This window comes from Callorhinus ursinus, unplaced genomic scaffold (genome assembly GCF_003265705.2).
Source record: "Callorhinus ursinus isolate GAN/ISIS: 27379988/994484 unplaced genomic scaffold, GSC_fseal_2.0 scaffold4, whole genome shotgun sequence".
NCBI lineage: Eukaryota > Metazoa > Chordata > Mammalia > Carnivora > Otariidae > Callorhinus > Callorhinus ursinus.
This window is the reverse complement of record NW_027397066.1, coordinates 39,497,671-39,514,657: the sequence shown is the minus strand read 5'-3', so window position 1 is coordinate 39,514,657 and position 16,987 is coordinate 39,497,671. Positions and strand designations below refer to the sequence as shown.

Sequence of the window (16,987 nt, the reverse complement as noted above, 5' to 3'; positions counted from 1 at the left end):
ATGACCCGAGGCAAGAGTAGACACTTAACCGACTTGAGCCACCCAGATGCCCCTAAACTGGACCATCTTTATGTGAAAATCAATGCTTGGTCACGCCATTTTAATCTGAGATGTCTCTCAAATTTTCTCTCATCTCATGTTACTGTCCAAGTGCAGTTGCCACCCACTAGAACTTGGGCAACAGCTCATTCTTGGACTTTAAGAACAGCTTCATAACAGATTTCCTTGCCTCCAAGCATAATAATTACCCTAATCTAAGTTCTTCAGTGGTTCTTCATCACTTATGGGAAGAAATATGCATTTAAAAGAAACATGTATGCACATATAGACTTGGCATTCAAGAGAATCTATGATGGTACCTTTGCCTGCTTGTCTCCGCTCTCATCCTCCAGCAGTCATCCTGTGACTCTGTTATTTAAGTGCCCTAACATATATGCTATACTCCCTTTTAATCTGTGGCAATGTAGACATTCTTTCTTTTCTGTAAAATGCCAAGTTTTTTCCCTTTACTGTTCCGTTTACTAGAATCCTGCTAGTAGTACTCAGTGCAAGCATTTCCTTGTTTGGGAAGGTCTTCCTTCCCCTGACTCTCTTGCGAAGACTTAGATGCTGTTTCTGCTTGGTTTTCTTTATTCTAGGTTCATGACTAAAAGCTTTGTGATTCTAGGGATGTCTGTAACCTTGTTTTCTCATCCATAAAATAGACTTTATGTGTAGATTTATTGAAAGGAATGAAAGAGGTAATGCTTATATAGCATTTAGCACAATGATTGTTAATGTTTAATAAATAATAGCTGCTACTACTTACCACATTATTATATTATTTTTCTTATCGTGTCCCCTGCCCCTAGCAAAGTGCTTTTCATGTAATAGGTGCTCGATAAGTACCTTGGAATGAGGAAGGGTAGGATCCCTCTTTCAGGCTGATAGACTTAATAACTGCAAACACAATATTTATTTTTGTCTTTAATGTTTGTATATGTTATTTTTTCTTTGTCTGGACTATCCCTGGAGGACTCTGTTTATCACAACCTCAGCCAAAAATGAAGAACTAAAGTGAGGAAAAAAACCCTCTAAATAATAAAATTCCATGCTATAAAGTGTTTTCATTAAAGTATGTGTACTTTGCTCATAGGATTGATGATCACATATCTTAACTCTGGTAAATGTAAACTAAAAAAAATAGTATCTGAGAGTGTGGTAAGAAAGGAGAATTTGATATAGACAGGTACCCTTAGAGCAAAAGTGATATCTGGCAGCAATAAAAAGATAGATAAAACATCTACAAAAGCAAATTCTAGGACTTTAAAATAAGGACCACTTACTCTAATAGTTCACAAATCGATTATAGGATTGATGTCACATCATCAAGAAAAGAGTAGATTAGGTTTTTATTGTTTCACTAAGGAGGCACTGAAGTGCAAACATAAACTTTAGACCAATTTTAAAAAATTTTTAAACTTTTTAAAAAATTAAATGGTTGAGAGGAAAATTTGTAGCTCTCCAGAAAATTCTCTAGAACTGCATGAGTTGGTAGCCATTAGCCACATATTGCTGTTGATTTATTTGAATATTTTTTAGCTTTATTGATGCATAATTGACAAAAATTGTACATATTTAAGATGCACACATCGGGGCACCTGGGTGGCTTAGTCGTTAAGCGTCTGCCTTCACCTCAGGTCATGATCCCAGGATCCTGGAATCGAGCCCTGCATCGGCTCCCTGCTCTGCGGGAGACCTGTTTTTCCCTCTCCCTCTCCCCCTGCTTGTGTTCCCTCTCTCGCTGTCTCTCTTTCTCTCTGTCAAATAAACAAAATCTTTAAAAAAATAATGCACACATGATGATTGTGTATACATACACACTGTGAAATGATCACAGCAATTAAGCTAATTAACATTTACCACCTGGTTACCATTTCTTTGTGGTGAGAACACATTCTACTCTCTTAGCAAATTTAAAGTATGTAATACAGTATTATTAACTATAGCAAGCATGCCATATATTAGATTCCTCAGAACTTACTCATTTTATCACTAAAAATTTGTACCCAGTCACCACAATTTCTCCACATTTCACCTCGCCCCTAGCTCCTGGCAATCTCCATTCCCTTCTTAGCTTTTCTAATTTTTTAGATTCTCCATATTAGCTCGTACAGTATTTATCTATCTATATCTGTCTTATTTTACTTAACCTGATTGTCTCCATGTTCTCTAAATGGCAGGATTTCTTTCTTTTTTGTGGCTAAATAATATTCCATTATTGGTAGATAGGTGGGCAGATCACATTTTCTTCATCCATTTATCCACTAATGGACACACCTTGTTTCCATATCTTGGCTATTGTGAATAATGATACAGTGAACGTTGGAGCACAAGATATTTCTTACTTTTTTCATTTCCTGGATATGTATCCAAGAGTAAGACTGCTAGAACCTGTATTAGATCTATTTGAAATTTTTTTAAGAAGGCTCCATACTGTTTTTCATACTGGCAATACTAATTTACATTCCCACCAACACTGTACAAGATTTCTTTTTTTTTTTCCTATATTCTTGTCAACACTTGTTATCTATTGGCTTTTCAATTATAGTTATTCTAACAATTGTGGGTTGATTATCTCATCGTGGTTTAGATTTGCATTCCGTGGTGATTAATGATGTTGAGCACACTTGCATGTATCTGTTGGCACACATACAGCTAAATTTGAATTTTAATGAATCAACATGAAATAGTAGTAAACATTCATTTCCTCGATTTCACTGGCCACATTTTGAGTTTTCAGTAGCCATGTGTAGTCAGTGTTCCTCCTTTGAATAGAACGGATGTAGAACATTTTTATTGTCTCAGAAAGCTGCATTGGGTGGCACTACTCTGGAGCATTTTATAGCACAAAACAATAAAGAATGAAAAGGAAATTGAAGCCAAGTTGATAGTGGCTCTTAGTAAATAATTATTAAATGGATGCTTTAAATTTTATGGTATTCACTTTTTTCCAGTTAGGAGTAAATAAATAGTAAATAAATGAGTAAATAAATAAAAATGTCTTGATTGTTTGAATCAAGACATTTAATACTTCTAACCATATCATCATTAAATATTCATGAACATGACTTCTAAATAATATGCATAACCTTAAACTGTCAGATATTTTGCTTTTTTATGGCATACAGTTAGGACTCTGAGGACTCTTAAAAATCTTTTAAAATCAAATTTTTAAAAAACTGTTATTTGTAGGAATTGCAGTGCAACAAAGTACGTGAAAATCAGATTTCAATAGAATGTGACACAACATGCAAGGAAATGAGGCGGAAAGCATCTGAGGTAATGTCATGTTAAATGTCATTTTTTTTTTTTTTTTTAAAGAGAGATAGTGTGAGTGAGCACGGGGTTGGTTGGGGGAGGGACAGAGAGTGAGGGAGAATCTCAAGCAGACTCCCCACTGAGCGCAGAGACCGACACAGGGCTCGATCTCACAAACCCTGAGATTATGACCTGAGACAAAATCAAGAGTCAGATGTTTAACCAGCTGAGCCATCTAGGTGCCCCAAATGTCATTTTTAATGTGCTAATGAGTGGCCTTTTCCTATTTATTTTGTGCATTACTTTATGTGCTTACTACAAAGAACTCAAAATCTCATCTTTTTTGCTTTTATAAGAAAGCCTAGTGTTTTTTCTTTTTTAAGACTTTTTATTTATTTATTTGAAAGAGAGTGAGAGAGAGAGCATAAGCAGGAAGGAGAGGGAGAAGCAGACTCCCTGCTGAGCAGGGTGCCTGAAGTGGGGCTCAATCCCAGGACCCTGGGATCATGACCTGAGCTGAAGGCAGATGCTTAACCAACTGAGCCACCCAGGCGCCCCAGGAAAGCCTAGTTTTGTAGACCTATTTTGAATCCCCAAGTGTGCACTTTATTGTCTAGTGTGTACTAGATTTTCTTTCCATCCTTGTACCACCAGTTTTAGTCTATGTGCTCCAGAACATAGTTGTTCATCTTAATGTTAGTGTAAGCCTCCTGAAAGTTAGGTTAAAATAATACAAAGTAAGGGGCACCTGGGTGGCTCATTCGTTAAGCGTCTGCCTTCAGCCTCAGGTCATGATCTCAGGGTCCTGGGATCGAGCCCCACATTGGGCTCCCTGCTCAGCAGGAAACCTGCTTCTCCCTCTCCCACTCCCACTGCTTGTATTCCCTCTCTCACTGTGTCTCTCTCTCTGTCAAATAAATAAATAAAATCTTTTAAAAAAATAAAATAATACAAAATAAGATTTTGGAGTTCTTTGCTGTTTGGGTTACCTCTGGTGTCACTATTTCCCTCCATCAATCCAATTAATGAATAAACTCTTGATTTTGCTTAACACTAAGGATTCCCTTCCAGATAGGGCATTTATGGAAAATGGTCAATTTCAACTCTAGAAAAAGAGTGGTATTTAATAATTTGTTATAGACTTAGTATGGTAACTCGAGAAAAAAATCAGTTTTAACACTTTCATTTTGCAGTTTTGTAATTCTTTGAATTGTAATCTAATATCTATTAAGTTGTTAAGCTGAAATGTTTATATAAAGGATAACACTATCCCTCCCCTCACCTCACAGTCTGTTAGATCCTTGGTAACACCTCAGTGTAACATTTACATGTCTTTAGGTAATTTCCAATATAAAGTTACCAAAAGTTGTTATGGGTTAGTGGATCGTGGGTGGGAAGATGTTAAAATTCTAAATAAAATTTGATGATTACAATGTTAATTCACTTTTAAATGTCTATAAACAGATAAAAGAGGCAGAAGCCAAAGCTGCTCTCGAAGAGGAAAAACGAAGACAACAGGTAACTCAACAAAATATTTATGTCTCTTTGTATCATTGTTAGTTTTTATGCAAACACAAGGTATATTCTACAGAAAAACTGGGAGCCAGTCAACTGTTCCCTGGACTGAAAATAATATAGTTCCTACAAAATGAAAATCAGCCACTCACTCACTTCAGTTCAACTATACTGAACCTCTGAAAAGGCGTGAAATCTTGTATATTCCCAAATTTACTTCCTTGCCAGGCTCATCCATTCTCGATCCCAGGACTCCAGGATCATGGCCTGAGCTGCAGGCAGTTGCTTAACCAACTGAGCCACCCAGGCGCCCTCCATTCTCTAGTGATAAGAGTTTTAGCTCCTCCTTTGGTTGGTGGATGGGGGTTGGAGTGTGGCAGCATCCATTTTAAGGCATCTCCTGGAGCCCATGTCTTCACTCACCTAAAAGTATTTGAGTTCTGTTTTGCTGACTTGCAGATTGTCTGTAAAAATGAGTGTTGTTTACTAACCAATGCATTTACTTTAACAGTATATTGCCTTATTTCCCTTTTAGATTCCTAAATGCAAGATTATTATCTGTTCTTTGCTGTATAGGAGATAACAACTACATTCCTGATATCCTGTTTGCTCAAATACCATATTGGTCATATACTCCAAAGAGTGGTTTAACTTTCTAATAGTGACATATAATTATTTGTCAGTTTGCATTTTGAGATGCTTATGCTTAGCAAGAAGGGTATATTATATGCAAACTGTGGCCTTTTGAATAAGGAAATTAAAATTTGTATGACTTCAGGGGAGGACATTGGAAACAATTTAGGTAGCAATAAAGGTGGGCTAAAATGACCTCTGATGTTATATGGTTCTATAAAGTTGATTTGCCGAATATTCCAAAATAAGTTATCAGAGCTATTACACTAAAATATGGATCGACTGGAATCCTGGGAGATTAACTTATTAGGAATAGTTTAGGGTGAACCTTCTTCCCCTTTTTCTAAACCATTTGGATGGAAATTTTAAATATATTCTCTATTTACTGACCTTTTAAACAGAGTGTATGGAACATAATTTAAACTATAAATGATGACTGTGGGTCATTATTAAAGCATTAGTTATTTTACTGTGTCAGTTCTCAAGTTTGGCTCCTGTTAATGTATTTTGATCTTGTTCTCCGTTTCAACAACAACTTGAGAGTATTCTGACGTCTTGGTTCATTGAAGAATGCTTCTTTGTGTTAAATTAAGTATAGGATTAGGGCATCTTCAAATGTGGTTTATTGGCAAAGTAATGGATATATTAACTGAAGTTTGTACAGTTGACCCTTGAATGACACAGGTTTAATCTGTTTCAGCTGTGCGGATTCACTTTTGTGTAGCTTCTTTTCAGTATCTACAGTACAGTCCTGTAAATGTATTTTCTCTTATGATTTTCTTAGTAACATTTTCTTTTCTCTAGCTTACTTTATAGTAAGAACACAATATATGATACAACATACAAAATATGTTAATCAACTGTTATTGGTAAGGCTTCCAGTCAACAGTAGGCTATTGGTAGTTAACTTTTTGGGGAGTCAAAAGTTATATGTGGATTTTCGACTGTGTGTGGGGTCAGCACACCTGACCTCTGCGTTGCTCAAGGGTTAACTTATATTTCCTTCTGTTAAATAAACAATTACAGAATCTTGCATGGATATTACATATATATTTTTTAGTTGATGACTATCATGTTTTAGTTACGATGCACTGTAGTATATCATGTTACATTATCCTGTATAAAGTTAAGTAACTTCTTAACGGTAGAATAAAAATCCACATTTTATAACAAGTATCATCCAGTTACCCTTTTTTAGGACCAGTTTTTATATAATTCTACTTTCTAAAATTGTTATTTCGTTTAAAGCATGAGCATTTTTTTTTCCTGAAGAATTTCTACTCTGCTTTTAAATATACTTGTTAAAGATAATTCTGGAAGTTTTTTCCCCTACTCACTTGAATTTCTTTCACACAAGCCATTAATGTTTATTATCAGCATTGTAAAAAAACTAGAAGTATAGGTATTTTTATCTCACTGGGCATCTCTTAGCACTTGCTAGAAGCTGTATATTATAGAAACCCAACAGATTAATGGTGTTGAAGTATAAAATTAATGTCTATATTTAGGGCACCCTGATTTAATCAGATGTTTGTATATTTAGTGTCAGGAGCGCCTGGGTGGCTCAGCTGGTTAAGCGTCTGCCTTCAGCTCAGGTCCTGATCTCAGGGTCCTGGGATCAAGCCCCCTGGTCATCATTGTCATCAGGCTCCCTGCTCAGTGGGGAGTCTACCCCTCCCTCTCCCTTGTCCCTCCCCCCGCCCCCCGCAACCCAGCTTATGCTCTCTCTCAAATAAATAAAACCTTCAAAGAAACTCAAAGTGAATAAATAGGGATTCCTGGGTGGCTCGGTCGGTTAGGCATCTGTATTTGGCTCGGGTCATGATCCCAGAGTCCTGGGACCATGTTGGGCTCCTTGTTTGGTGTGGTGGAGAGCCTGCTTCTCCCTCTGCCTGCCGCTCCCCCGCTTGTGCTCGTGTGCGCGCGCTCTCTCTCTGTCTGACAAATAAATAAAATCTTAAGTAAATAAATAAAAATAAAAATAAATAATGTCAAAGTCAGGCTTAGATCTGAAATAATCTCTTTTGTTACTCCCCCATTTCTCTTTCTGCTTACCTAAATGAATTTGTTGAATACAGTCTATAATGGATAGAGTTTTTTGAAAAAATCAAATCAATGTATTTATTACATACCATTACTATTAAAACATTTGGCACATTGATTTATTTTCATCTGGAAAATTTCAAGTCAATGTATGTATTGAATTTAATAAAAATGATACTGTTTTGGTTTTTGATTTAGGCTGAACTGGAGGCTTTTGAAAACAGACTGAAAGGTCGTCGGAAGAAGAACAGGAAAAAAGATGAAGTGGCAGTTGAGCTAACACTATGGCAGAAATACAGATATTATCTCCTTCCAGCGTGTACACTTGTGGTTTTAGTGTTTGCATGGTACATAGTCCACGATGAGGCTTAAAAACTTTTGATCTGTTCATATACCTCAGATTGGATTTAGATAAGTTGTTCACTCTGGAATATTAGGAAGTGTATACTGTAGAACATATCTATTCACATTCCTCTCTCTATTTTCTTCCAGCTGTTGTTAAAAGGACAGAATGTTGAGCTTTATCTTAATTAGCATACTAGAAGTGGCAATATAACATTTTTAATAGTAAAAGCATGACTGAAATTGTAAAATATCTCATAAGCCATAGCCAGTGGCAGGGTAACACGTCAGTTGTTCATTGTGCTTCCTTGTGTTTAACATAGTTGTTTCACTTCCTGTTTCAAACCAACTTTCTTTTTTTTTGCAAAATTAAGATGAAACTGAGCCATATGTGCAGTAAAAGGACTGTGTCACAATGTTTTGGTTACTTATTAAAAGGTACTTTTCTTGATCATGGTTTCTTGATCATGTAACTTTGTACTTTATTCTCTAAAAGACCTCTTAAATTGTAACATGAAGCTATATAATTAGATTCCAGAAATTGGTTTATTAGTGAGGAATTTTTATCAGTTATTGAAATAAATTTTTATGTAGTAGGTACCTCAGAGGAAAATATAATTGTTTTTTAAAAAAAGCCAGGCTAGATTCCTCACATGTGGCTATTTCTTGTGTAAGAAGCATTTAACCTGAAGTTTGGCATGTTTTGTAAAACTTGTATGTGTCTTTTCAAAGTAATAATTAAAAAACCTGGTATTTATGAGCAATAGATGCTGAGCACAGGGCTTATGAGCTTTATATACTTATTCTCATTTCTTCTTACCATGATCCTGTAAGTAGATTTCAGCTGGAAGTAATCAGTTCTTATGAAAACAAGCTGATAGAGAAATATCAGTAAGCCAAATCTTTTTGAATTGTCATTTTAAATGGTTTTGCTATTTAATTTTTGTATGCTTAATGTTTTCATTAAAATTTTTCATGCCAAATTTGTAACCTAGAATATTTACTATTATCTAATAGTAATAAAATTAGAGTCAGGAGCCTATAATTTTAGGCTAGGTGTTAATATCACTGTATAAAATCTCTAATACTTGATGCAATACATAATTATTGATAGACACTAAAAAGTATAGAAGTATGTTTTAAACAAGTACAAAGAAGGCTTTCTAAACTTTGCTGACTTTAATGCAAAATTTTTTAATGTTCTGTTCTTTCATCTAGTGTTAGTGTCTAAAATGAAAGGGCAGTCATTCCTTTCATTATGGTATTTGTGTTTTGACTTCAGATTTTTTTTCTTTTATACCTTTCTCAATGCTAGAGTACCTGGGTTGTGTTTCAGAAGCTCTAAATTAGAGCTGCTACACTCAAGTCATTTCTTTACTCTAAGATGAATATTAAAGACTGAACAACTAGGTGTCTACCTGGGGAGCTGTTTTCATGTATCTCAGAATTTCGGCCTAATAAACAAGCCTGAAGCCTGTTTCCTATCTGTTTCTTGGGCTTCTGTTCTGGCTAGTTTTCTTTCTAATTTGTGGGGAAGAATTTAGTGAGCAGAGAGAGGAGATTGAATGAATGAATAATAAATTAAGCTGTTTACTGTTTTTTATTTGCTTCATTAATTTACCTAAAGTTACACACTATTTAATCAACAGACATGTTTCCTGTGTGTTAGGTACTTTGTAGGTACTAGAGATAACCCTGATCCTTTCTCTTGGGGAGCTGGTAAGGAGCGGAAGAGGGCAGGCAGGAAATAGATACTCAATACAATAGACATCCTTTCATGTGTGATAAGTGGTGTTTAAAAATGAAATGGTACAGAAAGTGATGAAAAAGGGGGTGAAAGGTCACTAGCAGCTTTAGATTGGGAAAGTCCTGCTGAGATGGGGACATCCGAACTATGACCCGAATGATCTGCATTTGAAGATCTGAGGGAAAAGTCCATGAGGGAGGGAAAGTAGCAGGTACCAAGTCCGGAAGCCCCATAGACCATGGTGAGGAATTAGGGTTTATTCCAGTCACAGTGGGCGGTGTTGGAAGGTTGTCAGTGGGGGAATAGTTGCTGTCCTTAAGATGACTCGCTGCTGGCTGCTGGTGGAGACAAGACTGTAAGGGGGAGGGGAGGGAGGTGGGTTGGGAGGCAGCCCAGGCTGGAGGTGCTGCTGAGGCTGGGCTCTAGTTCCCCACCGCCCTTGAATGCCCTTGAATGCCCTTGAATGAGTAGCAGGTGTGAGGAAGCCCTGGACATAGCTGTGTGATGAGTGGAAGGGGAGTGAATGAGACAGGATAGAGGAAATAAGTTCTTTAAGGTCAAAATGCAGTTCAATTGGGCCTAAATATATACATGAATTTGTTCTGAGGGAAATAAAGCAGTACATTTTGGCCTTTTTTGCTTCAATCTGAACCAATTAGAGAAGGACTGAAAAAGTTAGCAAATAGCCACTAGGAACGACACAGATAAAATTGTGAATGTGTTGGCCTTATCAAACTCCTCCACTTTGTGTCATTGTAAAAGTTGGATGAGCTTACTATTTGAAATTTGGGGCATATTTATGTTGAAATTTTTAGTTTTTCAGCTTGAACTTTTAGGGATTGATCTAAAAAGTGTTTCTGTTTCAATTTCCCTATTCAAGTCCAAATTAAATTCAGATAATCTCAAATAAATTGGTATAGTCTTTGCTGAAATTGCCAGAGGAACTTTATTGAAGCAAAACATTGAAAACATTTGCTTTTTGCAAAGAAGTCTGATGCTTGAACTTCATGGCTATGAATGTTAAAAATTTTAAACACAGGTAAGTATCTGTCATAATGTTTAAAGATGACGTAAAGCACTTTTGGCTCTTCATGTTATTTCAAATGACCCAGGTATCTCCACCTGTTACATTTGCCCATCCCTGGATGTTAGAAAGTGAGGCAGATGTTTAAGCTCTGGAGCTAGAATTGATGTAGGGCAGCTATGTCTCTTCTCTGGTCTGCAGAAGTCGTCCTCTGTGTTGAGTGGCAGTGATTAGACCACCCTAAGCCTTGGGCCGTAGAGTCTACTTATAAGTTGGTGAGCTGCATAGAGGGAAGAAGCACCCCCTTGAAAAGATGTGAATTTGGCGGTGGGGAGAGGGAGGAGCTGGGAACCCCTCGGCTATCCAGAAACTCTTAAGGGACAAGAGACCAGGTGTCCACCTGGAAAAGCATTTTCTTTTCTTTTTTTTTTTTTTTTTAAAGATTTTATTTATTTATTTGACAGAGACACAGCGAGAGAGGGAACACAAGCAGGGAGAGTGGGAGAGGGAGAAGCAGGCGTCCCGCCAAGCAGGAAGCCCGATGTGGGGCTCGATCCCAGGACCCTGGGATCATGACCTGAGCCAAAGGCAGACGCTTAACGACTGAGCCTCCCAGGCGCCCCACCATTTTCATGTATTGCAGAATCTTGGTCTGTTGAGGAAGTTTAGGTCTCCTATTTGCTGTGCTGCCCCTCTTGCTAAGTTCTCAATGTGGGGGCATGTATTTATGTGGTACTGTGAAGAATCACCCACATACAGCCTGAAATTCCACAGTCTAGATTCATTTGAGTTAAAACACTTTTAGAGAGACCTTCCCTTTTTACCATCATCTGGCCATCCTCTATCTTAACAGTATTTTTCCCTCGTAGCACCATACCTGTCAATGTATTATGTATTTATTTGTCTCATCTCCTTCACTAGAATGTAAGCTCCACGAGGGCAGGAGTGCAGTTTGTTTACTGATGTAACCCCAGAGTGGGCATGCCTAGCCACATAATAGATGCTGGTGTTAGTTTTCTTGGGCTACCATAGCAAATTACCCCAAACAGTCTTGAAACAACAGAAATTTATTCTCTCACAGGCAGGCGGTCAGAAGTCCAAAATCAAAGTGAAAATAGGTAGGTTCGTTCTGGACACTGAAAACTGTTCCATGCCTCTCTCTTAGCTTCTGGTTGTGGGCATCAGTCTTTGGCTTGTCCTGGCTTGTAGACATAATCCCAATCTCACCTCCATCTTCATATGACCTTCTTCTCTGTGTATGGGTTCTTTTCTGTCTCCTATAAGGACACTTTTTGTATTTAGGGTCCACCCTGAGCCAGTATAATCTCATTTTAACTAATCACATCTGCAAAGACCCTATTTCCAAAGGAGGAAGGTGACATTGTCAGGTTCCAAAGGGACATTAAATTTTGGGGGCGGAAGAGGGGCAGTATTCAACCCACTGCAATGCACGCTATTTGATGGACGGATGAATGAATTCACAATGTAATTCTAGGCTGTAAGCTCCTTGGGTATTTTTCATTACTCTCTTAATAATCGTGCTGCAGAAGGTAGGGTTTAACAGGTCAGTCTGGTCCCAGATTGCTTGGGCTCCAATTCTGGTTCTGCCACTTCCTAACTGTGAAATCTCGGGCAATTACCGAACTTCTGTAAGCCTCAGTTTCCTCTCGTAAAATAGTAACATTAAACATTAGGGGCGCCTGGGTGGCTCAGTTGGTTAAGCGACTGCCTTCGGCTCAGGTCATGATCCTGGAGTCCCAGGATCGAGTCCCGCATCGGGCTCCCTGCTGCTCAGCGGGGAGTCTGCTTCTCCCTCTGGCCCTCCCCCCTCTTATGTGCTCTCTCTCTCTCTCATTCTCTCTCTCTCAAATAAATAAATAAAATAATCTTAAAAAAAAAGATATTTAAACGTTAGCTATTTAGTGTCTGCGACTATTTTAAAGCACTTTACATTTTAAAAATTCTCACATAGCCTGTGTATTCGCATTTTACAAGAAAGGAAACTAGGTTTGTTTTAAGAATTAAAAACAAAATAGGGGCGCCTGGGTGGCTCAGTCGTTAAGCGTCTGCCTTCGGCTCAGGTCATGGTCCCAGGGTCCTGGGAGCCCCACATCGGGCTCCCTGCTCAGCGGGAAGCCTGCTTCTCCCTCTCCCACTCCCCCTGCTAGTGTTTCCTCTCTCATTGTGTTTCTCTCTGTGAAATAAATAAATAAAATCTTAAAAAAAAACAAAAAACAAAATAGGTAAGTCACTTTGTGAAGTACTTGGAACATACTGGTTAGAAAATCTTAGCTATAATAATGGATAAATGTGACTTAATGTCATAATTTTAAGACCTCTGTTACAAATTGATTCATGAATCAGAGAAAAAGAAATCTTGTGAACTGAGGCACCTCAGTTTTTGCTCATGGGGTCGCTGTCATTGAGGGCGCACTATTCCTGGGAAGACCAGGCAGAATGCTGGCCAAAGGTAGCGGCATTTTGACAAATTGCAGTAAGGGACCCAGGTGGGGGGAGGGGAACAGCACTAGGTGTGCGAGGACGCTAAAATAAAATTCCTTTGGAACTTTCGCTGGGCCAATTCTTACTAACTTCTTCCCAAACGACTGTTCTGGTATATTAGAGGAGGGGATTGTGTCCTAGTAATACATTCAGTAAACGAAATGTCTACACAGGCTACTTTTAATATGCAGAATATTTCAGTGTGCAGATATAGGTATGTCTTTTTTCTTCTTTTAAACTGAAAAAAACTCTCCCCTCCCTGCAACAGGTAAACTTCCAGTTTGCCTGTTTCTTGCTCTTTAATATTTTTAAAAAGCCAGCATCTTTAGATAGCAGCTAAAAAGTTTACATTCTAAATTCCACATTATTTTCAAGTATCTTTCCATAGCTTATATATGTGTACATTTGTTTAGTGTATTTATTCTACTAGACTGAAAGTTCTGTGAGGGCATTATTTTGTTCATCTGGCAGCTAGCAAATCCTGAATGAGTATTAGTTGAATGAGTAACTAAATAAGCCGTAGGGTAGCATCTCTATCTTAGGACTGCTTGCCTACTATCATCCTGGGATGCTGGCCGCCTCTTTAAAATATCTCTTGTTGTCAAATTGCCTTCATTCGTAGTACTACGCACTAAGTAGGCCTGTAATATATGTGACCAAAGTTTGATCTCTAAAATCACCCTTTCTAGAGGTATATTCACAACCTTTAAGTTGATTTCCCCACAAATCTCTTCAAGGTTTGTATTTTTTCTTTTAAATTATCTAATTAGCTGGATATAATGCTAGACAATAAAAATTTCAAACAGCTGGAAACGTTTCTTGTGAAATTAAAATATTTTAAGAAACTAACTGATGGTTGTCACTCTAAGCTGAAAAGCAAATGTGGCAAATTTTTAAAAAGGAATAATTCAGATAGGTCATTGAAGATTACTGTGGGCCCTCTGCATAGTCAAAGTACTTTGGATATGTTAGGAGACTTCTCACATTTTTGTGATTTCTTACATTATAAACCTTTGTTACGAAGTCTAAAAATAGATGTTTACTCTCATACTAACAATACTTCAAGTATTCACTCTGGTGCACTGGTAACGAGAACTAGTTGGGTTTTTTTTTTTTTTTTTTGCTGGAAAGAAGCTTAAAGAATTCTTATTTTACATCAGCAATGTAAGCAGCTTTAGTTCTCAGAACATAGTATAGTTGTGGAAGAGAGAGGGACACTTGTCTACCCACACTGGCGATCTCAAATCCACTGACTTAGATACTTTAATTTCACAGTTCCGGTAGCACCTCCACCAGAGGGCAGAACGTGGAAGAGAAAGGAGGTGAACAATTTATACTTGCCTTCAGAATGCCTGTAGAAACACTGAGGACTAAATCCCACCCTCCTTTTGCAAACTGAGCTAACTGGGGCTCAGATCTGCTCAAGGTAGACCTGGCTGAATAATCCGCTAGGCTCTTTGTTTTCAGGTTGGTGTCCCTGCAGTAGTGATGAGGTCTGATGAGGCAGTATTTTAGTAAGAACACAGGCCTGAAATTACACTGCTTCCAGGCATCCCAGCTCAGCACTTGGCTAGCTTAGGCTGGCTACTTTGGCTCCCTAAATCTTTCTCATCTCTAAAGTAAAAGTAATAATACCTCAGAAAGTGGTTGATAGAACTGAGAGAATGCATGTATGGTGCTCAGCACAAAGCTTGCCGCAAATACCAAGAGCTTAGTTTTTGTGAATTATGATAAACTTTTCAGATGCTGGATTACAGGTCTGATGTTTGGAACACTATTTTACTATACACATGCAATATTTTTTACTTTTTCATTTCAGAAACAAAATACTGATTTTTCTCCAATTTTACAAATGTATACTCCCCCGACCCCAGCAATAATATTCAAGGGGCAGGTACCTGATACATACTTTGTTGACTATGCATGGCCTCCACCAGAAAAATGGAGATGGATTTATTCAATGACCTCATGAGTCATTTTTGAAATTTCCATTAAGATCTTGACTGAAGTTGGATGAAAACTCATTTTTAAGAAAAATGCAATGTATTCTCCTGCCCCCTTTCCCCGAACATGTGATAACTGTCTTGGGCTTCAAATGGTAAAGTAATCTTTACGGTTGTAAATACCTGCAGTTCCCTCCTTGATGTGTCTGGAGAGCCGATGGTAATGAATGACAGAAAAGTGGAATTGTTGGCCTCTCGGTTGCAGCCTGTGGATTCCTCCCTAGGAAATTGCCACCTAGGTGTATAGAAGCAGCCTGAGGTTCTCCCACATCCCTGCAGCCTCAGCAAAGTCTCGGGCGTCTTGCAAAAGCAGTTTCTTCATGTAAAATGTAATAGAGGGCAAGTTTCTATTTGCCTAATGCAAATAATGCCGGCCTTCAAAACGTTGAATCTTTTTTTTTTTTTTTGAGAAAACAAATTTGGCCTTTAATTGCCAGTGCCTGCAGTTATTTTGATTTTTACTTGGCTAGGCTCTGGCTAAAAGAAAATGGTCTAGGATGGGATAAGGAGATTTTGGCGAGCAGAGAAGTAACTCTTTTGCTCCCAACTACTCTCCCACAGCCCAAACTTTCAAGTTTCATCCTTTTCTTGCTGCCCTCCTGGGGCGTAAATTTGGTGGGGTGGGGGAACCAGCAGTCCGCTTGGCTCTCCCTCTGCCCCTGGAGAGGAATTTTGAATGCAAAGAGGTGGGGTTGCGGAGGATCTGCCCTTACGGGCTCTTAAGGGTTGGACCCAGAGACGGGAGTGAAGGGAGGGAGTGGTCCGCGGGTGGGATCTGTCGAGTAGACAAAATGTGGGGCCCCTTCCCCTTGAAGTTTAACTTATCTCTTACTGAGTGAGGAGCAAGGCGTCCTTAGTACGCCTCGCCCCCCAGCCCATCCCCCGCAGGGCACGAAGAGGAGAGAACAGCGACCAGGATAAGAGTGGGCAGAGGAAAAAGCGAGACATGTTCTCTAGCAAACAGCCCCCTGCCCTGACTCGGGAAGAGCGCCACCGCCCAGCCCGGGCCCCGGAGCAGGTAAGATCCACGTACAGCGATTGTCCGCAAACAGGTCGGATGACCTCTCAGTCCGGTTGAATTCAGGGTCAACCCCTCCCTCCCCTGCGCCCTCGTCCCTCCGTGCCACCTTCCTCCCCCGCCGTCGGTGAGCTTTCGGCTTCCCCAGCCCGGCGCTGAGCTCCCTGCAACCAGTCCTCGGGCGCAGGATCCTCTACCGGGCGCTCAGCGTCCGCGACCCTCACAGGGTCATGGGCAGAGTTTCCTTCAGCGTCAGAGTCGGGTCGGTCCGGAGACCCCGCTCTCCCCGCCTCCACGTCTCCTACAGAGTCCCTCCTCGGCTGGGCGCCCTGCGCGCAGCGAGTGGACTGGGCGGCACGCGGGCGCCGGCGGAGGCTGCAGTAGGAGGTGTCGCGACCGGCCCCCCGGGGGTCCCCCGCTTCCTCGCTGAGCCAGCGTCGCTGACGCCCGACCTTTGCGAGCACTGCGCAGCAGCCCCGCCGACCCCAGACGTAAGCTCGCTTTCCAGCTGCGCGCGTCTCGGTCTCCATCCCTCTCAGAGCCCGGACTCGCGCTCGCTTCCCCCCGCGACCAGCTGGTGCCTGGAGCTCACTGGCCCACTCTGAGCGTTGGCACTCCATAACCGGTCCCGCTTGCGGCGTGCCGGGAACTCCCGCGCCCCCAGAGCGCAAACTTTGTCTTGGCGCAAATCCGCTGGGGCACACGGGGCGCCAGCGGGTTTGGCGGGCTCCGATCGCGTCCTGGAAAGGGACAGACTGCCCTTAGTTCTGGAGAGGAAAGGTAGGGAAGAGCATCACGGACGGTCCTCACTGGTCTGAGTCCCCAGGAATAGGGTCTGATTCGCGACTGCCCTTCTTCTG

The 16,987-nt window shown here is 40.0% G+C and overlaps 2 protein-coding genes across 10 annotated transcripts in view; both read left to right on the top strand.

Moving 5' to 3' along the window:
- NFXL1 (nuclear transcription factor, X-box binding like 1) overlaps positions 1 to 9,431 on the top strand; it is a 72,383-nt gene extending 62,952 nt beyond the window's left edge. For all 4 annotated transcript variants that reach the window (XM_025887607.2, XM_025887608.2, XM_025887606.2 and 1 more), the window contains 3 exons: positions 3,235 to 3,321; positions 4,765 to 4,818; positions 7,690 to 9,431. In XM_025887607.2, coding sequence (XP_025743392.1) covers positions 3,235 to 3,321; positions 4,765 to 4,818; positions 7,690 to 7,863 — 315 coding nt within the window. In that variant the 3' untranslated portion in view covers positions 7,864 to 9,431. The remainder of the gene's footprint in view (positions 1 to 3,234; positions 3,322 to 4,764; positions 4,819 to 7,689) is intronic.
- Positions 9,432 to 15,092: 5,661 nt separating this feature from the next.
- Positions 15,093 to 16,987, top strand: part of CORIN (corin, serine peptidase) — a 239,852-nt gene continuing 237,957 nt past the window's right edge. For 3 of the 6 annotated variants that reach the window (XM_073891619.1, XM_073891618.1, XM_073891625.1), the window contains exon 1: positions 16,141 to 16,618. In XM_073891619.1, coding sequence (XP_073747720.1) covers positions 16,358 to 16,618 — 261 coding nt within the window. In that variant the 5' untranslated portion in view covers positions 16,141 to 16,357. The other 3 variants (XM_073891620.1, XM_025887485.2, XM_073891621.1) reach the window with 3 other exon arrangements.